The 26295-nt window shown below is 41.3% G+C and overlaps 1 protein-coding gene across 1 annotated transcript; it reads right to left on the bottom strand.

Moving 5' to 3' along the window:
* Window positions 1-1410: 1410 nt before the first annotated feature.
* On the bottom strand, window positions 1411-24694 carry CIBAR2 (CBY1 interacting BAR domain containing 2). Its single transcript, XM_063438642.1, has 9 exons — window positions 24433-24694; window positions 23071-23305; window positions 18766-18834; window positions 17251-17352; window positions 16539-16544; window positions 8897-9001; window positions 6410-6523; window positions 5949-6050; window positions 1411-2615 (listed from the first exon to the last, which is right to left on the bottom strand). Exons 1-9 carry the CDS (start codon window positions 24450-24452, stop codon window positions 2481-2483), a joined length of 888 nt encoding a protein of 295 aa, XP_063294712.1. The 5' UTR covers window positions 24453-24694; the 3' UTR covers window positions 1411-2480.
* Window positions 24695-26295: the final 1601 nt, after the last annotated feature.

Raw genomic sequence — 26295 nt, 5'->3', positions numbered from 1 at the left:
AATATCGCTCTAATAATATATTAATCATAAAGTACTAACTGGGATAATAGTGTCAAAATTTGTATGGATTAAAGAAACACTCCAAGAACCATGACCACTACAGCTTGCTATTGTTATTCTAAGTAGTCTAATAATTTTAAAATGGTTTGACTTTTTGTCCGCTACCCACCTCCACTACGCTGAGGGGGCTAATGACCATGCATTTCCTGCTTCTCCATAGAAAGAAGTGGAGGTGGGGAACCACAACTAGCGGACCCCAGGTAAGTAGTAGTACTTACATGGGGTGGCGCCATGGCATTCCTGGAACCATAACCACTACATCACTCTGTGGTTGTTATGGTGCTTGGAGGACAGATATCTCAGTCAACCGTGAAGTCACACAGAAAACTTAATCACCTCAGCACCAACCTGGCACCCACACCAATCTCCCTGCACATGTTCCTATGTGAAGCCTTGACATCCATTTATCATTGCGTACAATGATGTACCATGACCATTGTTATCTCGCTATGTTTATGGGAATGGAAGGGAGCAGTCTAGATTTTTTTTGTTTACATGAGAGAGCCCAAGTTAAGTCAGCGGTACTGAAAAAGTTACAAATAGACTGAAAATGAGATTTGACACAAACAACCGTGCAGAAATTTTAGATGCATAATCAGAAATATGTGCTAATTCGAAAGAGTAGGTTTTGAGGGTCGGGAAATCATTAAGCTTTTGTCAAACCGCTTAAACACGATGTTCTCAAAAACCCAGAAGGACTGTGCCCATATGAGTCTGTACTTTGCACGACATTGCGTTTTTACAAAAATGTAACAGCAAATGACATGCCGTGTGTTGATAACACTGACAAAGAGAATAATGCTTCGATATTGACGGTGGTCTTTGAGTGAATTTCTAGGGCTTTCCTTTTATTACAGGATGGGAACATTTTCCGACCACAAGACAGAATTACATAAACTCAGTGCGGGGCTCCATTTCCTAAACTTTTTCAGAGTGTTGACTATAAGTTAAACTAGAAAAATACGCACAGAATTAATCTTAAAACTGCACATCCTGAATAAAATAAGCACTTCCCCGATTACCTTTTCTACTATTTACAAAGTCTTCTAATCTGGTATGGTGGGCACCAAGGGGCAACGCTTTCAGAAATGTCATGAGGGGCAGGGGTGCAAATTAAGTGTTCCATCAAATTATCCATTTTAAGAGGGATGTGGACTAAAATAAGAGGCCACAGCCTTCTGTTAGGAAGACCAATAAAAAAAATGCAGTATGGTTGGGGTTTATTCCATAAATAAAGAATTGTAGTGAATTTCAAGAAAAGGCTAAAAATCGCTTAGCACGGACTAGTGGTACAGAAGATTTTTTTTCTAATGTTTACCATTTGTTCTGCAATTCAGTGTGTGTTTAAAGGGACACACTACTGCCCAAATACAAACAAATAAACATCACTAATCAGTACATATAGCCCCAGTGAAAACATGCATGCATATAATTATGCCTTAACTACCAGGAAGTAACAGGACCTGTGTCTGATTGACAGCCAAGGGGTTGTACCCAGGTTAATTTAGAAAAGTGTCAATTTCTATTAAAATCTGCATTTTTTGTAAAATGAAACAATGAAGAAAAAACAAAAAACAGGGCACTATTTACACACAAAGCATTTCCGCAAGCTGGGGTGTCCCTTTAAGCGACATACTGAGATTTAACCACTAAATTTGGCAATTATTGAGAAAAGACCAGGGTTTTTGTGGAATTTAAATAATATATAATTTCCAATTCAGGTAGTTTGGCTTAAAACCTGCTATTCCTTGTCAAAACTGGTCAACATTTTTTTTTTTTTGAAACAGCAGTTGTTGTAGACTGACATTACCACGATCCTCAGCCTACAACAGCAATCACTGTCAAAACAATTGCACTGCCAGGTTGTGGGTGGTAACAACAGAACTAAAACAGCACATTTTGGAATCTGTCAAATAATTCACATACAAAATAATATCCTTATAATAGGGGGTGTGCATGTCCACAAAGGATATCCCTGGTTTAACAGAGGTTCGTCAACTAAAATAATGAAGCCACCTGTGGTAAAGCAGCAACACCTAAAGATGTCATTTAAGGCTTTGCAAACTGTCCGCAAGGTGTAAAAGATACAGTATGTGTGTGGCAATCACGTGCACAATGAGTATATTTTAGAGACTGATAAAGGCGAGAGATCATCTTCATCAACATTTTATCAGCGTATTACATTGAGCTGTCTTTCATCGTCCCTTATATAACAATGCATCAAAATCATTTAAATAAAGAATCTGCGTGGCGGTAACTGTGACAAAGCTTTTTTTCAGGAAACCTTGATTCCAGTCATTTTGTTCTTGGTCGGGTAAATTGCATTGAAACAATAATGGAGCAAAAAAAATATTTAAAAAACATTATTACTGAAATAATATCAGCATGGGACCGAAGCTGGACGGACTGTACCATACAGGTTATTTTCGCACCCTCGAATATGGGCTTCTCAAATCCTGCTGTATTTCCTCCTCCTCCTCCTCCTCTTCCTCCTCAGAGTCTTCCTCACTGTCCTCCTGTACCTGCGGCTGTCTCTGAAGCGTACTCTGGAAACTCTGGAAACACAAACATCACATGTGCTAATTCCTGCATCTGGCAGCTCAATAAACATATATCGTTATGCACTAAAATGAGACTTAGAGGTGGATTTCAAATTTAAGGTCAAAATAGCAGAATTGGAAAAATTCTCAGAGTCAGCCATGGTTTCCATGCAGCTACTCTGGCCTTACATTTACAATTCACTTTTAATTCCCTTCAGTAGATAACCCTGCTAGTTTCTTATAATCCATATTTCACTGCCTATTGTACCACTAGATGGACTCACAGTCTCAATGCTGACTACATTTATCACCACAAATGTCTGTTCATCATCCCCATAAACACACAGTACATTATTTTGTATTTTTTATATTTTGGTATTTATTTATTATTTAGAAGAGTATCACATTACACCGGTAGCTGTATAGGATAATTCAACGTCATTTCAAAATGACATCCTAATTGTAACAGTAATCTAGATCATAATAGTACAAGATTAAACATCCTAGAATCTACCCATACATAGTCCGTGTTTTGCTGTTGTAAGGTGCGTATGAGAGATTCACTAAAATATAACAAAATCATAGTATGAATAGTATCGTAACCATAGCACACAATGCCAAAGCATGCAGTCATAAATTCTGTTTTAGTGTTGACTCCGTAAATAAACACCCACTCTATAGAAATTGTTTAAAGGAGGGTATGACAATGTTCTCAATATGTTTATCAGAATGAATTAGAACATAGAAAATATCCCTATGTGACTTCAGAGGTGCCCGACTGCGATGATTGCATCCCACCTAAATATGTGATCCATGATTGCCAAATCTGAGAGTATCTCGTGCTATGTGACAGTCACAATCAATCACCTCCTCATTCCATTCACATGTTATCAGTTACTGCACTTAATTATCTCTGCCATCTCCTGCTACCTCTTGTCTCATCTCCCCGTTATAACCTTTAGATTGTAAGCTCACGGGCAGGGTCCTCAACCTTTTGTATTGGTCGGTTTATATTGTATTGTCTTTTTCCCCCACAATTGTACAGCGTTGCGGAATGTGTCGACACTTTATAAATGCCAGTAATAAATAATTAAAATAAATTTGCAAAGATAGAAAACCAAATTTCTTTCATGCATCGGATTCTCTCTATCCTGGAAATCCATTCACTTACAGATGGGGAAACGGTTTGTCTCTAATATTTAGGGATCAGAGCTTTAGTAGCGTTTAATAAATCCCTTTAACAAGAACGTGGACCACATTAATTCATGAATGCATTTGTCTGTATAGTTTTTGTAGCAATAATGTATATGGCCTGCAAAAGGGGGGAATGTGCATATTTGCCTCTCGGTCGCAGACATAGATCAATAACGCAGCTATGCAGGTACCATCTCTCGTACAATTTATGATGTGTGTCTCGCACACACGCAATTTTATATTTGTACATTTATATTATACCAGAGAGTAGATGACGATTGTGTTCCTTCTTAATACGGAACGCTGCAAAGCTGAAGGTTTCCTTCTTTCGTATCCCACTGACACTGTTCTCAGTATGAGAGTGGTAATTGGAAGCAGCAGGCAATTCATTTCTAGATTACCAGAATCGAATGCAAGCCTCCCTCTCAGACTGGTCTATTTTATTTTATTTATTTATTTTTTAAAAAAAAGATTCAGCCACTAAGTCGTATGACAAGGAATCAATTCTTTCAATCACATTTTTTAATTTCCTGAAACCCTTCTCATTTACCGGAGCGGTGAATCATGCGAGGGCCGTGCATGCAGAGAAGTTTATTGAGATCCTTGCAGGGGGACTTTTTAAAGTGCGAGTGTTGAGACTGGAGGAAATGTCAGTGTTTTTTATTAATCAATCTGCTGCTGCAGTGAGGAAATGGACGAGGTCTCTCCTTGGAAGTAACCGCAAGTCAGATTAGATAATTTAACGAGAGATTAATATCTTATAAGTCGCCCCCTGCTAAGTGATGTTTGACCCTATTGGTGTAATACAATAAAGACGGAGGCCCTCTGCTACTTAGAGAATTATGCGGGGTAATCCAAAGCAGGTTGGTTTAGTACAAGGGTGGCAAGCAAAATGAAGTAGCTTAGTCATACAGTACAAACAGCAAGGTCCCAGCAAAGTCCTCTGGCCAGTCATGTCCAATAAAATCAAGTACTCCCTGAATTGTAAAACTAGTCCATGTAAGAAGCACAGAAATGACTATCCAATGGGAAAATGTTCCATGGTGACTGCTCCATTTTTAGAACTTTGAACCAGAATTGGTCTTTAGACATAATCCACAAGGTATCACTGTAACTGTGTAACAGGAGGCTGTTGCCAACTTTTAACACGTTAGAACATCTCTCTATAGCTATACTGAGCTTTCAAACTAAGTGAAAAATGGGGAGGGGGATTGTGTTTGCTATAATGAGAATGTAGGTATTTTTTTTTCCCCCGAGTAAGAGATCACCTGAGTATGTTCAGCAGGCTGTAACCTATTCGTTTTTTCTTTAAAGCAGATTTATTTATTTATTATTTATAGCATCATTTGTTTATACAATTATTTAGCAATCCGCCTACACTTTTTTTGGTTAGGGGGTTTAAACTGTGTTGTGTTTTGAGGTTATTTAAATCCTGGATACAAATATGGAATGTTAATTGTATTCTTCTGTCCTGCAACGATAATGGCGGAGGACATTCAAATTATACGTAGTGAGTTGTGAGTAAGGGAGAAGAGCTTAAAGGGACACTATAGTCACCAGAACAACTACAGCTTAATGTATATTATACAGCTTAATGTAGTTGTTCTGGTGAGTATAATCATTCCCTGCAGGCATTTTCAGAGAAAAGGCAGTGTTTACATTGCCCCTAGGGACACCTCCAAGTGGCCACTCCTTACATGGCCACTGGAGGGGCTTCCTGGCTCAGGGCTGCACAGTAAGCAGCCCTGCCGTTTAGCGTCCCCACGTTCTGCATGGAGACGCTGAATTTTCCTCATAGACATGCATTGATTCAATGCATGTCTATGAGGAGGTCCTGATTGGCCCCGCCCCTGTGCCGATTTTAGCCAATCCAAAGTTTTCCCTATAGGGGGGCAAGCCACCTAAATGGTCGGTTTAGCACTATAGGGTCAGGAATACATGTTTGTGTTCCTGACCCTATAGTGATCCAATGGAGAGGGAACCATAAAGTAAAGTTGTTCAATCAGATTAGCAATATGGTTTAGAACAATGCAATTCTTTATCAGAGTCTGCTTATATGTAAAGAAAAAAAAATACTTATATAGTCAGCTATCCTACCTTGGATTATATGTACACATCATGCAACATGTTGAATTTTGCCCTGAGATCACTTACCATATTGCTGGCCTGCCACGTGGCATTAGAGGAAAGGTTTGTAGCACGGAAGGATCTGGCATCCTGTGTGCCTGTGTCAATATGAATTTTTGCCCGAAAGTCCTGCACAGTAAAAAATTGAAAAAAGTTATATTTATATTTCAGATGGTGCTGAAGGACTGTTTGTAACTCTGATAACTAATCACTCTCAGAATCACAGACGTTACAATCCACAGCAGTTTGAAGACTGATACACTTACCATACGTCCCTCTTAAACTCTAGGGCCCCTAACAAAAATACTCCTAGAAGGCTACAACAACACTAAACCTCCTGAACCCCACTACATACAAATGTAGAGTCATTGCGTCATCCATTTACAGAGGGAACTTTAAATTGCAGCACTTTAAAAGTATGTGATTTCATGCCACCAAGGATGGTCATCGATTTATTGATCCACTGCTGTGCCAGTTAGAGGTTTTACCTCCATGTCTTTCTCCAGGTCGCACTCCTGCAGGCGGTGGAAAGCACTCGTATACACCTCCAGGGCCCTCGCATGGAAAATCATCTCAACCGTCAAGAAGTCAGAGAATATTTTCTGGAAAAGGGCAAAGAGTGAAAAAGGCATTAAAATGTCTGATAGCCATTTACACAAACATTGATAAAAGCCAGTGGTCCCCGAACGAAAACACACGAACAAAAACCCACAATAACGAAACAAAAACACAATGTGCTACTACCCTTCCACAGGTACATATCCGATTGTTTAAGGACAGAAAATGGAGCAACTATCTGCTGATTACAGTGAGTAATGCACGTTAACATATATTTACTGAGAATTGGCTATTTTTCATCCCTAAAACACACCTTAAAATCAAACCGTTTGTAATGGGATTAAGCTGGTGCCTAGTTGGAAGCAGAGATATGGAGAGGGCCCACAGGAAAAGAAAGGAGAAAAGAACACTGGAATACGAAACAGGCAAAGTGGTCCGAAATTAAGCAAGTGGTCTAAAGGGGACTGGGTGCTCCAGAGATGCCTGAAATAGGCTTAGACATATCAAGGGGCTGGATCTCAAATAGGTCATGGGATTGAGCAGGTATCTTCCCAGTGGCATCAGACAGGACTAACTTGGGGCAAAAAGACATAGTCAAGCCTTTAACAAGAACTTGAACCACATTACTTCGTGAACGTATTTGTCTATACAGTTTTTGTAGCAATAATGTGCACGACCTGCAGAAATAGACACAGTGAATCCCGGAAACGTTTACCAGGTTAGGGGCTTAAAGATAGACCTCCAAAAGAACCTGGACTAAGTTTAGCTTTAACAACCCTGGGCCTTACGGTCTGTGTTTAAAGTGTCCATTTAACAACATCACTGAGCTGGATGTGGTTATCCTGTAATATATATATTTTAAAAGAGTCTTGATTTCTTACATATGCATTGTGTTCCCACTTTGATGAATTTTGTCTTTTTGGCGTCTGATACCCATTCCCAGTATTCCTCCTTTTCCTTATTCATCTGTACATTCCTCTCCCTCCAAAGCTTTAAATACCTCCCACTGACTCTCATTTAATGTTATGTGATATGGTTTACCGTGAGACATATCTGGTTTAAGTTTACTGTTTGGCTCCTGAGAGGTAGACAAGCCACCGGACAAAGAACAAAATCACTTCTTCATTAGAGTCCGATGTGAATCAGCAGTGACACATGGGGCTATCAGACAAATGCTCTAGGTTGTCGGATTCCTCAAACAATGATGACAACAGCTACAGTTGCTATCCTTGTTGTACAATTTAAAACTAATCTCGGTGTATAAATGAGTGGAACAAGAAATAACCTCAAGGAGCAAGGAACCTGGCAGTCAATGAGGGAAGTTGTGATGGAGGATTTATTCAGTTTCATCACAAGGCAGATGTATTCTTTTATCTAAAGTTAAAATCAGCATTTTAAAATGTATAGAAGTATCGTTGTACACCATCATAAATTAGTGGATCATTATTCGCACAAACCCATTCAAATCCGGAGAGTAATAATGGGCCGTGTGTGCTGGGGCGGCTTGGCTCATCGTTCACAGCTGTCCAGATTTGTATGGTTTTTAAATATAATGTGCAAATTAAACGTCTGCATTATCTTGTCAGCAGCATAGCGACCGGGCTTTGGGTGCTGGAAGAGCTCCAGTCCTTGTCAAACAGCCCACAAAATGTTAAAGGGACACTGTGATCACAATAAGCATTTTATCTCATTCAAGTAGATATAGTGCCTGGAGTCCACGGGGCTGTCCCTCCATTCAGTGTTAAACTATTTTAGAACAGAATGAATGAGGGTCCATGGCTTTCTTTAGCCCCACCCCTACTGGAGGTGTGGCTAAGGCAGCAATTACACACTTCCTTGTAGCTATATCAATTCATACCGGAAATTGCACTGTAATTGGCATTCAGCCTATCACAGCCGATCATTACTGTTCAGTCTAATGCTTTCTCATTAGCCCAAGCAGCACAGAGAAGGATGGGTTGCTTCCGAATTTTGTTTAGCATTAAAGCATTATAAAAAAAATGTTTTAATGCTCAATGGAAGGACAGCTGTTATGATGCCTATAGTGTCCCTTTGAGACAAAATCTGTACAGACTCCTTTCACCCTTACAGCTAAAATAAGCTGAAATGGTGATTCGAATGCTCGTTTGGTGTATTGATTGATGATAATGTTTTTTGTTATCTTGGACAATTCAGAGTTCGCCCTTCTCAATTATACACGTACCAAAAGCTATTCCGTTTAGATGCTAGTTATTATTTAGAAATTATATTTTTTTCAATAAGGGAACCTTTCTATTTATTTATTTTTCTCCTTTTCACATCTTATCAGGCTGAATCTACATCAAATCAAGAAAAAACCAAAAAAAACTTAAATTCAGGTTAAAAAGCTACGCAGTAATTTTGATCTGGGACGAAACCGATTTCTTTTCAACAATCACCTGGACGTCTTTGATTTTCTGTTGCTGAAATGTGTCAATGACCTCTTCCAGTTGGTGAGTGGTACGTGCTGCATCCACTGAAGCCTTCTGAACATTCGACTCGGCCTAAGGGAGAGAGAAAAAAAAACAAAAAAAATTCAATGAAAGACAAATTTGAAGACCACTGCGAATGCTCAATCAACGCAGGAAGATTAATCAGTGCAGTGCTTTGACAATTAATTGCTTAAAGGGATTTAGTGGATATAATTATGTCTGCATGTGTTTAATACCTGCAATAGTTTCATGGTGTCCAGTGTTGTAAATATATAAGCACTCACTATTTAATGTGCTATGATTTACACATTGTCGCCATTGATGGTTTGGTAAACTACAAACTGTACTGAACTTAATCCAAATGTTTGTTTTTTTTAGCTAAAATAACCAAACTGTGATTGATATTAAAAAAAAACAAAAAAAATTTAGACTTTTAGATTTGAAATTAATTAATGGTTAATGTCTTGCATTCATAAAGATGTAAAGAGGGGTCCTAGTTTTTTCACATGTTTACAGGAAACAGGATTCATTTGGCAGGCATCCCAATTAGCAGGGATGGATTAGAGCTTGTTAAAATAAATGAGGAATGCGCTGTCCTGCTAATGAAGCCTTGTATGCCTGGAAGATTATAGCAAAGTCGTTTACACCCACAGGACAAGTGACATGAAGCCACTTTATGAGATGCTCTGTTTCTCACGGCAGAACTGTATACACTGGATCATGGAATGATATTCACGAGATGCTCTGTATCTCACGGCAGAACTGTATACACTGGATCATGGAATGATATTTACGAGATGCTCTGTATCACACGGCAGAACTGTATACACTGGATCATGGAATGATATTTACGAGATGCTCTGTATCACACGGCAGAACTGTATACACTGGATCATGGAATGATATTTACGAGATGCTCTGTATCTCACGGCAGAACTGTATACACTGGATCATGGAATGATATTCACGAGATGCTCTGTATCATGGAATGATATTCACGAGATGCTCTGTATCTCACGGCAGAACTGCATACACTGGATCATGGAATGATAGTCACGAGATGCTCTGTATCATGGAATGATATTTACGAGATCCTCTGTATCATGGAATGATATTCACGAGATGCTCTGTATCATGGAATGATATTCACGAGATGCTCTGTATCATGGAATGATATTCACGAGATGCTCTGTATCATGGAATGATACACCTGCTTCTCATTTCATCCTCTGGACTGTGGAAGGAGGTCTGACGTTATAATCAGTCCCCAATCCTTCATCCCATTAATCTCTCAATATACTGTGCCCTAACAGTTCCCCTGTTAATAATCTGTATCCCCACCTCAGAAATAATAAATATAAATAAAGGGAATTAGAAGTTCTCTGGTTACAAAGGTCAGATTGAGGGGACTGCAATTCAGTTCTGGTGGCTTATTTACTAAACTCCAGTTTCATGTGAATTGAAACCTAAATGGCAAAACGTGGCCAATAACAGCCAGGTTGTGGCGATCGTAGATTTGAGGATTTTTCAAATCTGCAATTTTACCTGAATGTTACAATTCAGATTTCAAATTCGGTTAGTTTGCTATTTCATACAGGTCTGTTGATATTTAAAGCCCTGTTAATATATATTGTAACTAGGCCAAGGTGCGGTGGTTTTCAAGTCCTACACTGCTAGCCAGGCCTTAAAAGTTAGTTGCCACTGGAAGCCTTGAGAATCTATGGCACACTCCTAAGGGGTGAATTTTTACTCGCTAATGGCTAGTGTAAATTTTGAACCCTGTATTTATTAGACATTTTGAACAAAGCGCAACTTGGAGGGAAAAAAAAAAAGGTTAAATCGGCCATTCGTTCAAAAAACAAATCCCCAAACCACAAAATGGAAGAATGAACCAATGAAAACAAAATGCACAAGGAACGAAGTTCTATCAAGCGCAGTTCGTCCATTCGGATATATTCAGAAAATTGGGACCCTTATGTGGGATTACCAGATTTAAGAGCATCAAATTATGGAGTTGTGTTTAGTAGATAGCTCCCTTAATGGCATCTTTAAATGTGGCAATCCGATTTAAGCGTTCCAAACTGAAAACATCTAGTTATCTAAACCACCATGATTTGATGGTGATCGGGTCAATTCACAGGTCTGAACAAATATCCCAAACTGAATTTCATCTGAAACAAATTGCCGAATGGATGGAATTTGTTTCCGACAAAACTAAATTCATTTTCATCCGGACGAACCGAAGATTTCAGCTGTGCTCAATATATTATTCTCATTTGTCAGAGAGGTTGCTCTGAAGGAAATAATGTTATTGGATTTTAAACTCTTGGCTTGGTGTGAACTGCAAGCCTTTTCCTTATTCCTGATAACTATTTACCTATTGAACGTATCAAAAAGAGCAGAAAAGTAGGTTTCAGGTTTCCCAAGAGGTCCTGCAAGACTCTTTAAATATATTATCTTTTCAGTAAATCTACAGTGGGGATAATATATAAATAATAGGGGGGCGGGGCCGGGCGGCCATGCCGACAGGCTGCAGGTCACTGGAGCTCCTGCTGAATCAGGCTAATTTTGGGGAAAATACCCACCTTATGCTGCATGAGAGCTCTGGAGGTTCGGGGAACCGAGTCCTGGATTGTCCCGGTGTAGCTGGAGCACCTGTTACCGGGTGACTCTAGGTCCTGTAGAGACATTTTGGGGCTTGAGAACAGAGGCCTACCCAGGAGGAGAGCGGGGCGGACGGCCACTGCCTCGCATTCCAATCTGGCTACTGTGTTATAGCTGGCGTCCTCCCGGTCTCGTTCCCCCCCCTCTGGGCCGGTGGGGGTTATCCCGGCCCCCACCAGGCAAGATGTCATCAACACCCAACTACAGGGCGACTAAACGTCGAAGGTAAACGGCTCCCACGAGGCCTCCTTAAAATGGCCGACGGCGGCTTAACAACTCCACCGGCCTAAACATGGAGAACCCCCTAGGGCGCACGGAAGCAGACTGCTCCACCACAATACGCCTAACCAGCGCTCCCTATCACCGGGACCAGAGACTAACCAAGGGGGTGTACCCAGAGAAGGCATACCCAAGCATCGACCCTAATACAACGCAGCCCGCACCTGAGCACAGCGGCTTAAGTGGCACCGCGTTTGCACCCACCAGACGACCGGGAGACCCGGAAATCCGCAACCACGGTGCCCTCTGGCAAGACTTTTGGACTCAGAGGACCTTCTCATAGGGACTATCCCCAAGAATGGGAATAAACTGCCTTTCAAAATCTCCTATGCAACCAGAGCCGGAGGCGACCCCAACATCCCACGATGACTGGCACCTAAGGCACACACCACGGAACCTACCGACAGTCTCAAAAGTGGTTACTGCGGCTGCATTTTATAATTAAACATACTGCAATGTCATTCATGTTATAATCACCGTTATAAGAAATGCCAGTTTGTTTTTTATGCCTAATGCTGATGATGACATGGTCTACCCTGCTTTGCCTGGTGGTATATTACTTTACTTTTACACTTAATTTAGTTAAGCTTGTTACTATATTATTTTCTAACATGTCAGCAAGTCAATCTGTATTTAAGCCTGTACTTATAACCTTACCTGACACACAAGACTAAAGCTCATAAAAGCGTAACTTAGCATACAAACTACAACTTTTTTTTTAAAATGTACAGATATCTCCATGCCACTAATGTACAAATGATGTGTATACATCTCCTAACTCTGCCATTGTGGCATGGTCAAACGATCTGTAAATCTCTAGCAACGCTCACCCACTGTTTATATTTTCTCTTACAAAACTAAAAATGTGCTGTATACTCATATGCCACGTAATGTTTCAACTGTTCGTTACACTACTGCTTGTGACTGCTATTGTGGCTGAATATATATATATATTGCTTTGTTTTTAACACTGGGAAGCATGATACTATTGGATTTCAAATAAATTATGCATTACAAAAATGTGTTTATCTTTATCATTGAGAAGTGAGATTATTGGTCCAACCTAGTCATTTCTAATACTGTGATATGTAATTAGTGTCAATTAAACCATACTATCTAGGAGTTATATATTTTTTTACGCAAGACAATTGTTAGACATGCTTCACAACCTAGTACAGACACATTTACCTTGCGTTATAAGTGTAATCTTAATAATTAAAATAGGTTTAAAAAATGCTATATATTCTACAGGTTTGATTACAGATTGTATAATTTCTTTCATTAAAAGAATATTTGAATTACCAGGAATTAACTTTTTTTCGGGGGTGGGGAGGGGGTTAATTTCGGTCTATACAGGTAATAGACTACTAGTTGGCCACATAAGATCTAAATACGTTGTAGCACGTACAGTTTCCGCACTATAATTTTATTTTCATAATAATCAGATTGCACCATTAACGCAAGTCCCTAATTACTATAGAGGACAGGTTACCTTGTCGAGGTTGCCATTGGAAGACTGAAAGATAACCACAAATCAGCACAAGCAGGCACAGTGTGACTGAACAGATATTTTAGCAATGTGTAGTAATTGGTACGTGAAATGTGGGTTATCTTCCCAAATAAAGATTGAAACAATTTGTATAAAAGGTATGCAAAATGGTCAGATCCAATCTAACTGTTATACCCAATATACGCTCAAGATACGTCGTAACATATATCACGCATGTTCTGCACTTGGACTGTTTTGCGAGAAGTTACTTGTATGTATTTTCTTGCCTTTTTCCTCTCTTATCTGTGACCGTATGTTATGTGTCAGCAAACTCCTGTTATGAGTTACTCTATGCATTTGTTTCTACTATGGACACTTGTACTTTGGAAGTATGTACACATAATGTCTATATGTATTGCGATTATTACTCCTTTATTGGAACTAGCCTTATGTTCCTTTTGCAAATTGTGATCTCTAATAAAGGTTTATTCACAAAAAAAAACCCCAAAAAACGGTTAGATGCAAGGAACCCGGAGATACTGCATGGAAGCCTATGGCTAATGGCCATAAACATAAGATTCCCTGACCCATGACCATGTACATTTCCCATACTTATAGCCAAGTGCTACATTAAGGTTTTCTGACCCCAAAGACAGTTTCCATATTCCTACTTTCTATTAATTTACATCTAGATTGATGCCAGAAACGGACCTACATTTTCTTTACGTTTCACCTACGATAGACGGCCTGAACATATAAATCACCTTTTTATATCAGGTGTTCACTACATAAGATAAATCAGATTATAAGGGGTATTTTTAATGTCAAATTTTCCACCCAGAGACCTAGACTCATCCTAAACTGGCCTTGGAGCTAGAAAGCCATGCCAGAAGGAAAATAACTTGTGGAATGGAGAATGTATATTCACCTATGTGGGACAACATAACGAAGAGACATGGAAGGACTACTTTAAACAAATAAAGAGGAACTGCCAACAGAACAGACCATGTTGGTTTTCATTCATTTACATCATTACAGGTGGGGAATTTTATTTCCAACAAGTAACTCTCTCGAAAGCCTCAATCAGAGAGGTGTGTGTATTTGATATCATGCGGTTTGCACCTGCTGTGGCAGTGACACACAATGATTTATGTACTGGCTCCTATGAGGTTACATCATCACAAGGAAAAAACAAAAGCAAATAAAGACACCCAATAACAATCTATTACAGCACAGGTACTCACTACATGTACCATAACAGCAGGCCACCCTGTTCCCTCAGTCAGATAACAAAAGCTGTAGGAAAGGGTGAGTGTCGTCAGAGCTTGGGGAAGGATCTTTAAGGCTCCTGGCCCCCAGTTCCTGATGTTCCTGCATTTATAAAGATCAATTAAACAACTATTGAACAACTCATCCATGGGTAAGCAGGGAAAAAGCATTTATTGTTTGCGAAACCCTCTCACAAATCCTCTGCCAGGACTCAATTTAGTAGGATTTTATCGGTCGATAACTAGAAAAAAACGGAATTTCAAAGTAAACTACAGGTCATCAGGAGGCAGGCATTAGATTGAATCTGAAACTCCCCGCTGAGTGTTTTCCTGAGCGTCATGAGACAAATGTGACTATATTGGGTGATAATAGAAATGAAAACAACTAAGAGACCTCGACAGGTAGAAAAAGTATTCTGTGTTTTGAGTTTCATTCACATACAGATGCCCTGATGAACCAGGTACCAGCACAAAAGAGTCCAGAAGAACAGGGCACCTTGTCAGGCCCAGCTGAAATGGTTTCACTGCAAAAATTACAGTGCATATTGTCAGGACTGGTTTCCCATTAGGCAGAGTAGGCACCTGACCACTAGGGGGCGCCTGTTTTCAGCACTTATAATGTGCCTTTTTAAGATTAAAGGGAAACTCCAGTGCCAGGAAAACGATCCGTTTTCCTGGCACTGGAGGGTCCCTCTCCCTCCCACCCCCCAATCCCCAGGTACTGAAGGGGTGAAAACCCCTTCAGTCACTTACCTGAGGCAGCGGCGATGTCCCTCGCCGCTGTCTCCTCCACCGCGCCGCTCCTCCTCTGTATCCCGCCCACCGGCCGAGGGGACCTAATGCGCATGCGCGGCAATGCCGCGCATGTGCATTAGCGCTCCCCATAGGAAAGCATTGAAAAATTATTTCAATGCTTTCCTATGGGAAAAATGAGCGATGCTGGAGGTCCTCACACAGCGTGAGGACGTCCAGCGACGCTCTAGCACAGGTTTCCTGTGCTATAAGGAGGACGTTCCCTCTAGTGGCTGTCTAGTAGACAGCCACTAGAGATGGAGTTAACCCTGCAAGGTAATTATTGCAGTTTATAAAAAGCTGCAATAATTACACTTGCAGGGTTAGGAGTAGTGGGAGTTGGCACCCAGACCACTCCAATGGGCAGAAGTGGTCTGGGTGCCTGGAGTGTCCCTTTAAGTGGACTGGTGGGAAGAAATAGGTTCCAGAAGCCTTAACCAGTGTCTTAAGCCTTAATAACAAACCTGCAGGAAAAGTTAAAGAAGTAGAACTCCAGAGTCTGTGTGTGAGGCTCGACAGGAAGCGGAAGGGATCTTCCCATCTGCCCACTAACAGCCTCTCAAACAGGAAATGCCTTTCAGGAGGAGCAGGGCCAGTACTGAGTAATGCATATTTTATAACAACTACTGCCATTCTAATATCATCAATCTCATTGGTCTACAGAGACAAAGGATGGTGAGAACCTGGCAAATAACCCTTCAAGTTTCAGCACTCATAGCCTAAAAATAAACCCTCAATCCTATGTTAAACTCGTTAATGTCCATCCACGCACCACAGAACCTTAACAGCAATGTGTCAGTATGAAATGTTTAAGAAAACAACCAGTAGGCCATCTCAATCTGTGCAGTTCTTGAGCTCCCTGGCTATAGAAATCACAGGGCAGACCAAGTTCTTACCAAAGACAAATAACCTTCACAAAAAAATAAATAAAAAAGGTTGGTTCTCTATCCTTGTCTTAATGCAAAAGTAAAAAAACAAACAAACAGAAAAAACAAACGGTGAAAGATGTGAATCTTAAAATGTTAACTTGTAGCCAATTGTTTCCTCCAATGGAATGTATTTAAAGACCTTACCTGTTACAAATTGTTATGGTATAGGCAGAGATCACACCACTCACCTGGGACTGAGAAATGTTATGTCAAGGAATATCCACAAAATATATCTTGCTGTTAGTTATACAACACTGCACAGTATATTACCTAAGCTGGCAACTTAGACAATTGAACACTGGCTAAATAGAGAATTAGAAAAAGAAAATAAAAAAAAAGCCAATTTGGAGAATACTTTTAATTTCTTCTGAATTCCCAGTTTAGTGAACCAACTTCTGTATTTTCCCCTTGGGGCCTTTTAAGATCCCCTACTTATCAATTTAAAATGAAACGACCGTTAACATCTCCTCAACAAGTACAGGTCATACACCGTCATGTCTGCAGCTTTACAAACCATCCCCTCGTTCCCTGGCACAGACTGTTCGTTTGTTCCAGGGAATACTCCAATCAGAGACTTGTCCTCAGGAAGCTTCTGTGCTGGAGCTGCAGGCACATGCACGTAGATGATTGCGGCTTCCCTATTCTTCTCAATGAGCAGTAAAAGCAGGGAAGGCAGGCTAGGTTAGCTCTGTGCAGCTAATGGAAGCACAATAAAACCTCCCTCACTGTCAAATTGCCAACTTCTGCTAAAATCATCACTTTTATAAAAGGCCACACATATAACAGACTCCAGACACATAGTGTCAAGAAGTGGAAGTCCTTTATGTGTGTGGAATGTTCTTGTAATTGCAGATTGGCTGTGAGTAAACGATCAATGCTTGTATTAAGAGTTAAGGATACAATCATTTGCCGGTCTGAAGGAGCCCGGTGTCGTAGCCGCTCCAGCTTTTCCAGCTCCTTAATCTCCTTGTTTCTGACAGAGTTGAACTTCTTAATTTCTGCCTGTTGAAATAAAGAGAGATTGTCGATTTTAGTCAGGCTCAGATATAAATCAAGGGAAACAAAGACAACTCACAGGGTTATATTGGGATATATACTGAACACAGGCATGTATCACAGGCCTCAGACATAGCAGAAACACCTCCCATGCCTCAATCAGCATGAGAAGGGTAGAGATACCTCCCATGCCTCAATCAGCCCGAGAAGGGTAGAGGTACCTCCCATGCCTCAATCAGCCTGAGAATGGTAGAGATACTTCCCATGCCTCAATCAGCCTGAGAAGGGTAGAGATACCTCCCATGTCTCAATCAGCCCGAGAAGGGTAGAGATACTTCCCATGCCTCAATCAGCCTGAGAAGGGTAGAGATACTTCCCATGCCTCAATCAGCCTGAGAATGGTAGAGATACTTCCCATGCCTCAATCAGCCTGAGAATGGTAGAGATACCTCCCATGCCTCAATCAGCCCGAGAATGGTAGAGATACCTCCCATGCCTCAATCAGCCTGAGAAGGGTAGAGATACCTCCCATGCCTCAATCAGCCCGAGAATGGTAGAGATACCTCCCATGCCTCAATCAGCCCGAGAATGGTAGAGATACCTCCCATGCCTCAATCAGCCCGAGAAGGGTAGAGATACCTCTCATGTCTCAATCAGCCTGAGAATGGTAGAGATACCTCCCATGCCTCAATCAGCCCGAGAATGGTAGAGATACCTCCCATGCCTCAATCAGCCCGAGAAGGGTAGAGATACCTCCCATTCCTCAATCAGCCCGAGAAGGGTAGAGATACCTCCCATTCCTCAATCAGCTCGAGAAGGGTAGAGATACCTCCCATTCCTCAATCAGCCCGAGAAGGGTAGAGATACCTCCCATGCCTCAATCAGCCTGAGAAGGGTAGAGATACCTCCCATGCCTCAATCAGCCTGAGAAGGGTAGAGATACCTCCCATGCCTCAATCAGCCTGAGAAGGGTAGAGATACCTCCCATGCCTCAATCAGCCTGAGAAGGGTAGAGATACCTCCCATGCCTCAATCAGCCTGAGAATGGTAGAGATACCTCCCATGCCTCAATCAGCCTGAGAATGGTAGAGATATCTTCCATGCCTCAATCAGCCTGAGAAGGGTACAGATACCTCCCATGCCTCAATCAGCCTGAGAAGGGTAGAGATACCTCCCATGCCTCAATCAGTCTGAGAAGGGTAGAGATACCTCCCATGCCTCAATCAGCCTCAAGGGTAGAGATACTTAAGAAGAAGAATAGCAGAGCAGAGAAACCACACAGGCCTAAATCACACTGAGCAGGGATCCCAACACAGGTCACTATCAGACAGAGCAGGGTAAGGATAGCATGCAGAGACACACTATAGGTTCAAATGTAAATTTAGGCTGCTATAAAATATGGCATCATAGTTCACTTACCCGTGTTTCTTTTATTACAGATCCATATCGTTTCATTGGCGTCACCACCTTTGTTTCCAGCCTTTCCACCTACAATTACAGTATCATTTTAGTTAGTTATAATTGCATCCTATGGTAGACTGTCCTGGAACAGCCACAGTACACACAGTAAATGTATCACATCCTCATGGTATCATGACCGAGTGCATATACGTCAACTCAGAAAGCACACATGCACTCATACAGCACTCTCCATACAGATATTATTCTGTTATTTTTTTTATTTAGTCATGACCGGGGAAACATACAGATTAAAAAGGTAGAGTACAATATTTGTAGAGGCATCAGTAAATATGATCGAGAATACACAAGAGATCAGGATTCACGGCCATGGACCAGGATTGTTTGTACAACAAGTGAGGGCGATGAGCTTCACACCAACAAACAAGAGCAGGCCATACGGTTTAGTTCTGTTATTTTAATAAATAATAAAAAAGTGACTGCTCCATAGAAGGTAGAGTGTTGTTTGCATATGCAAAATGTTATAGTGGTAAATAGGGGAACCGGCTGCGGTTACAAGGGCAGGAAAAATCACAAGAAACAAAGCTTATTTCACATACAACCCCAGTAAACCTTTTGACCCTAAAGCAAAGGAATCCCAAATGAATTTTTTTGTTATTTTTACACTTAATCGGAGACCCTAGGTAGGTGTGAAATATTGGAAGCAGTGGTAAATAAAATAAAGGGATATTCATATTGCAATACTCCCTTTTTTATATACATACATAGACAAAAATATACAGATTTATTGCCTTCTTTTCAAATCCCCAGATATCGAAATGTGCTGCTCTTGAACAGAAGCGATCAATCTTTCTTTCAGAAGAGGTTTTTACCCAGCTTTTCCCATTTGAAAACAGACGTTATATATGAAAGCATGCTATAAACAAATCACATGGCCCTGTGCGCATCTCTAGCCAGTTCTGGTGAAGGTGTAGTGAGCCTGTAACTTATCACATGTGAAAGGTGAACAGTCATTTCTCTGGAGATTACACCAATGAGAATAAAACATTGACAGTCACCTATATGAAGGAGAAACAAACAATGGAGATTATGTCGGAATTAACGAATTGACATACTTTGCCATGTTTTTACTGTATGTATTGGGGCTGATGTGTACTGTGGTCGCTGCTGCTGCCGCCCAGGAGTAATGGGAGTGAGCGCAGTACTTGTTTTTTTTTGTATATGTAAATGAAAATAAACTATAAAGATTCTAGATTTTTTAAACTTTTAGTTTGTGATTCGGTTGTGCTAAAGCTTTAGAAGTGACACTTGCATCTCTGTCCTAATAGGTGCAAAATTTCAATAAAATATACATTATGGACTCCTCCGCCCAAACGTTCTAGATTCCCAAAGCAAATAGTAGCAGTAATTAATGTATAAACAATTATCTCAGCAGCAATCTCTTTTTTCCCAGGAAAAAAAATACCCTAATTAAAAGGCTCTGAGCCATTTTTCGCCTCCCCTTTGAGTTTTTCCCCTCCTACAGTGCAATCATTTAACTGCCAGGGCTGCCCGATTCATTAACACTGTTCTACGTTTCAAATTACTCGACAAAGGTCAGCCTTTCCACAGGCAGAAGATGAAAATCGTTACATGCAGATTATTGCTTTGAGGATTAAGTAGCTATGAATATGGAAATGAGAGAGAGCCAGGGAAAGCAGGCAGGAGAAGAGATCTGAATGCTGGAGTAATTGACTTCCCCATACATCGCTGTTTGTTCGACCTTTCCTGTGATATTGAAATTGCCTTTGAAGACGTGGTTGTGGTAGTTTCCTTTTATCCATAAGTCATGCTTGTAGTGCGCGTTAATCCTGCAGCTGCATGATAAACGTAACCTTTCAACGAAAACTGTACTGGGCCCGCAGCAAATATTTCCAAACATTGAGGGCATCCATCAAAACCGACCTTTCCCTGCAGCTACCAATCACAACCTCTATCTGCATGCGCGCTTTTCCGTAATGCGGTGCTCATTTGCAAGTGCGGGAGATGTTACATTGTATAAAACGGAGAGGATGGCAATATTTTAGCACGGTTACTGTAACACTTCAATCGCCGTTTTAGCACTGAACATTGTAGGGATTCTGGGAAGGGACATGTCAAAATGGTTTGGTGTCAAACCAAAAAAAAAAAAAGTGGGGTTTTTATTCCCCACTCCCCCCCCCCCAAAAAAATCTATATTAAAAAGTTTTTAAATTTGTTTGCAACTTTTATTTGGCATTGTTTGTGCAAACAAGCTTTCTTTATCCTACGCTTTCTTCTTTTTTATCCTATGCTGATTGGTGATTATTCACCTTTTTAAAAATAATAAAAGAGGGGACTAGGAGCCAAATAAGCTTGGTATCTGACCCATTTTGGCCACTGTTGCAATTCCACAACCGGGTAGGGTGGTATTGGACTAGTTATTGCCAATTTTATTTCATATAATTATTTTACACTATTGGTATCAGTACCCACGTGCTCACCACCTCTTATCAGCAGGGGTTTACTTTAGAGCATTGCTCCCGAATGTGAGATGCCAAGCACTCTGGGATTGCAACTCCAACAACAGCTGACGAGATTCATATTTCCTGTTAAACAAAGTATGCGCCTAAAGGTTCTGTCATTCAGTAACTGCATAACCTATCTTTTAGCAGTATAGACGGACCATTGTGCATACACCAACGGCCTTCTATTTTACAGATCAGTGTGTCTGGTATGCATCAACTCAAAGAGGAAATGTCAAAACATGTAACTGTATATCCCATAGGTCTATCGTCTGTTAATTGAATCAATGTTGAATGTTTTATATATTTTTGCTTGCATTTACCATTGCAGAGTTAGTGGTGTTTTAGTAAAACAATTACCATGGCGATAGAAGGCTCCATTTTGTAGATGTTCTGTTTGTAGGATACAATGTGACAATTTACTACTTCCTCACTGGTCAGCCAGTAGATCAGTCAAGAAAATCACAAGATGCCTCAAAGCAGAGCTCAGTATGGTTTTTGTGCACAATTATCTTGCACCGTATAAAAGTCTTTTCATGGTGGCCAATGAGGGAGAATCTCTTTTACCAATAGCATTTTATAAATAGAGCATTAAATATAAAATCGATTCCTGCAACAGCAATTTTAGTTTTTATTAAAACCTAAATGACTCTGCAACAGTAATCACTGGCAAAAAAATGTAAACATCAATTTAATCAACTGAAAAATCCTTATCAAATAGAAGGTAGAACATATTGACATTACCCAACTCTATAGTCACCAAAACAGCTTTAGCTTAATGAAGCAGTTTTGGTGTATAGATCATGCTCACTGCTCAATTCTCTGCCATTTAGGAGTTAAATCACTTTGTTTATGCAGCTCTAGGGACACCTCCCTGCATGGGACTTACACATTTTCCTAAGCACTTCCTGTAAAGAGTCATCTAATGTTTACACTTCCTTTATTGCAAATTCTGTTTAATTTAGAATATATTATCTCCTGCTCTGTTACTTGCTTGCAAGATCCATGCAGGAGCCTCCTGTCTGTAATTAAAGTTAAATATACAGAGCAGGAGATAAGAACTTTTAACCCCTTAAGGACACATGACATGTGTGACATGTCATGATTCCCTTTTATTCCAGAAGTTTGGTCCTTAAGGGGTTAAAGTAAGTTACATCTAATTGAAACTGAAACCATTTTGTTTTCATGCAGGCTGTGTCAGTCACAGCCAGGGGAGGTGTGACTAGGGCTGCATAAACTGAAACAAAGGGGATTTAACTCCTAAATGGCAGAGAATTGAGCAGTGAAAATAAAATCAGGTAGTATTACTTTACTGAGAGGGTAGTGGATGCATGGAATAGCCTTACAGCTGAAGTGGTAGAGGTTAACACAGTAAAGGAGTTTAAGCATGCGTGGGATAGGCATAAGGCTATCCTAACTATAAGCTAAGGCCAGGGACTAATAAGAGTATCTAGAAAATTGTGCAGACTAGATGGACCGAATGGTTCTTATCTGCCGTCACATTCTATGTTTCTATGTGAAACTTTAGAGGCATGATCTATACACAAAAACTGCTTCATTAAGTGAAAGTTGTTTTGGTGACTACAGTGTCCCTTTAAGTTGGAGTGCTAATAACAAAGCGATTGTTTAGATAGACGTCATAGAATGTAAGTTTAACTTGCCACCAGATCACAGATTGAGCAAACTCTTTATCGTATTCCAAAATGAGGGTATTAGAGAGCTGCCCAGTACTCTAGAAAAGAAAGTACGGTATTTGTGATTGGAGGATGGAACGTCTTAGTACCTGTGCGTGTCTGTAGTCTTGCACTTTGGCAAGCTCTTCTCCCATGTTTTTCAGAGCGGTTCTCAGTTCCGGGTTCTCTGTGTTGGCAAAATCAATCAGCTGTTTCACCAACATGTCTGCCTTGTCTCTCAGTTTGGCCGTCTTACGGGTGTAGGATGCCATCGCCGTACAGAACTGGCCAAAGTATTTCTCTGCATTTGTCACGGTGTTCTCCATAATTTTAACCTGAGCATCTCTAGAGAGAAAGAAAGAAAAGAGAAATCAGAAAGAAAATGGCACAGATTCTATAAAAAAAAAAAAATAGAAGAAAAATGCTAACTGTCCCCTAAATGGAGCCAACATATGTCACAACTTCACTACTAGAATCAAAACATATAACACATTGTAAAGGAAATGCACGATTCAGAGCTCCCTAATAGAAAATCCATTCAACACAGGAATGGCTTCCATTTTAGGGATATCTGCGTCACCCTATCTGCATTAGATTAATTAACCCAACACTTCTAGATTCAAGCCTGGTGGCAGGAGAGTCGATCAGGGGAAAAATGCAAAAACTGTTATTTGATATATTGTAATGATTAATACCTGGGACTCTAAAAGGTGACAGGGCCTGTTTAGCACAAAATACATTTTGGATTTACTCAATGTCCCCCCCCCCCCCCCGCTCCCTTGTGAGCTGCCGTGTTCCCCCCAGTGTGATCTGCCATGCCCTTCCACCCATAGCATGATCTGTCGTGTTCTCCCCCCCACAGCGGGATCTGCAGTGTCCTCCTGTCCACCCCCAGCGGGATCGCCCATGTCCCCCCCCCCCCGAAGCGGGATCTGCCGTGTTCCCCTCGTGATCTGCCGTGTCCCCCCAGCGTGATCTGCCGAGTTCCCTCCTGTGTGAACTGCCATGTTTCCCCCTGTGTAAGCTGCTGTGTTCCCCCCAGCGTGATCTGCCGAGTTCCCTCCTGTGTAAGCTGCTGTGTTCCCTCCAGTGTGAACTGCCACGTATCCCCCTGTGTAAGCTGCTGTGTTCCCTCCAGTGTGAACTGCCACGTCCCCCCCCCCCCCCCCTATTCTACAGACAGCAATTGGTTTGCCTAAATGTTTGGATCACTTTCAGCAGCCTGATATGGTTTTCTTAGAGGAGGACACTGACCCTCACTCACTGACCATATAACTCCTCAAAACACTGCACTAGTGACAGTCTCCTGTCTCAGCTGTGCTCAGGCAGGGGGTGTATTGTTCGGGTGGCCCTGAAGACAGGATTTTAGAGTCAATGCCATTAGGAATATCTACAAAGTGTCGTAGTGCCCTCTGTTAATAAAGTGGGCCCCATTCAAGGTGTGGAAATGTCTGTTCTGCAGTTAAACTTACCTGGACAGCACCAGATTCATTCTGGTAGTCTGCAGGGTCCACTACAGGATAAATGAGGGACAGTGTTAGGGAGGAGGGGGGCTGGAGACTCAGGGGGGTCTCTCTGCAGGTAGGGGCACCTCTCTTTACACTGGCAGGTATGTATCTCTCTCTCCCCCTCGTTGCAGGTAGGTCTCTCTCTGTCTCTTTACAGGTAGGTCTTGCACACTTGCAGAGCCAAACTCCATGCAAAGGAGGCTTCTCTCCAGTGGTTGCCAGGAAACCAGAGTAACAAACCAAGCAGAGGCAGGGCGGGGAGCAGGTCTCCTAGGGAATGAATGGAGCTCTGTCCATATCAGCAGGAATGCAGAGCTCTCCTTTATTGTGCTTGGGAAGATTAGCACAGTTTAACCCTCTCACTCTCACTGTGCAATATACCCCAAAACCTGCCCAGAGGCCCAGTGATTGTCCTGGCTGCACAGCCCCTAGATACAGCACTCCAGGGGTTAATATCCCACGCAGCTCCTAGATACAGCACTCTAGGGGGTTAATATCCCACGCAGCTCCTAGATACAGCACTCCAGGGGTTAATGTCCAACACAGCCCCTAGATACAGCACTCCCGGGGTTAATATCCCACACAGCCCCTAGATATAGCACTCCAGGGGTTAATATCCCACACAGCCCCTAGATATAGCACTCCAGGGGTTAATATCCCACACAGCCCCTAGATACAGCACTCCAGGGGTTATTAGCCCACACTGCCCCTAGATACAGCACTCCAGGGGTTAATATCCCACACAGCCTCTAGATATAGCACTCCAGGGGTTAATATCCCACACAGCCCCTAGATATAGCACTCCAGGGGTTAATATCCCACACAGCCCCTAGATACAGCACTCCAGGGGTTATTATCCCACACAGCCCCTAGATACAGCAATCCAGGGGTTAATATCCCACACAGCCCCTAGATACAGCAATCCAGGGGTTAATATCCCACACAGCCCCTAGATATAGCACTCCAGGGGTTAATATCCCTCACTCCAGGGGTTATTATCCCACACAGCCCCTAGATATAGCACTCCAGGGGTTAATATCCCACACAGCCCCTAGATACAGCACTCCAGGGGTTATTATCCCACACAGCCCCTAGATACAGCACTCCAGGGGTTATTATCCCACACAGCCCCTAGATACAGCACTCCAGGGGTTAATATCCCACACAGCCCCTAGATATAGCACTCCAGGGGTTAATATCCAACACAGCCCCTAGATATAGCACTCCAGGGGTTAATATCCCACACAGCCCCTAGATATAGCACTCCAGGGGTTAATATCCCACACAGCCCCTAGATGCAGCACTCCGGGGGTTAATATCCCACACAGTCCCTAGATACAGCACTCCAGGGGTTAATATCCCACACAGCTCCTAGATACAGCACTCCAGGGGTTAATATCCCACACAGTCCCTAGATATCCCACACAGCATTGAGATACATTATTTATTATTATGCCCATCAACAATCAAACCATTATATAGAGAGAGTCCTGCTTTAATGGTCAATTTAAAAGGAAAACACTAGGGGGTTATTTACTAAACTTTGTCGTGCTGATCAAGTTAAACTGACTTCAACAACAAAAAGTTTTTTTTTAAAACCCAAAACAAGTGTTTGTTAAATGGCCTAAATTTGGTCAAGCTGACTGTTAACCTCCCAAATATCACTGGTAATTGAATAAACCGGTTTTATTTTTCATTTAGAATTTATAAAATTGTATTTATTGTATTTCATAGCATAACTGTTACATAGACGTGGATTTTATAACTTACCAGGAAAGGTTAAAGGATTTTAACATGTATAGGTTGGAGGAAAGACGAGACAGGGGG

The sequence above is a fragment of the Pelobates fuscus genome, chromosome 12 (genome assembly GCF_036172605.1).
Source record: "Pelobates fuscus isolate aPelFus1 chromosome 12, aPelFus1.pri, whole genome shotgun sequence".
NCBI classification, from domain to species: Eukaryota; Metazoa; Chordata; class Amphibia; order Anura; family Pelobatidae; genus Pelobates; species Pelobates fuscus.
The sequence above is the reverse complement of the archived record's forward strand: the minus strand, read 5'-3'. Positions and strand labels throughout refer to the sequence as shown.

Bases quoted from the DNA above. Each gene is read 5' to 3' on its own strand.
- CIBAR2 (XM_063438642.1), bottom strand. From the start codon at position 24,452: ATGAATCTGGTGCTGTCCAG. The intron at 18,835-23,070 runs GTACTAAGACGT...CTGTAATTGTAG, and splicing joins AAGACTACAGACACGCACAG to GTGGAAAGGCTGGAAACAAA. The intron at 2,616-5,948 runs GTAAGTGATCTC...TTGTGTTTCCAG, and splicing joins CGTGGCAGGCCAGCAATATG to AGTTTCCAGAGTACGCTTCA.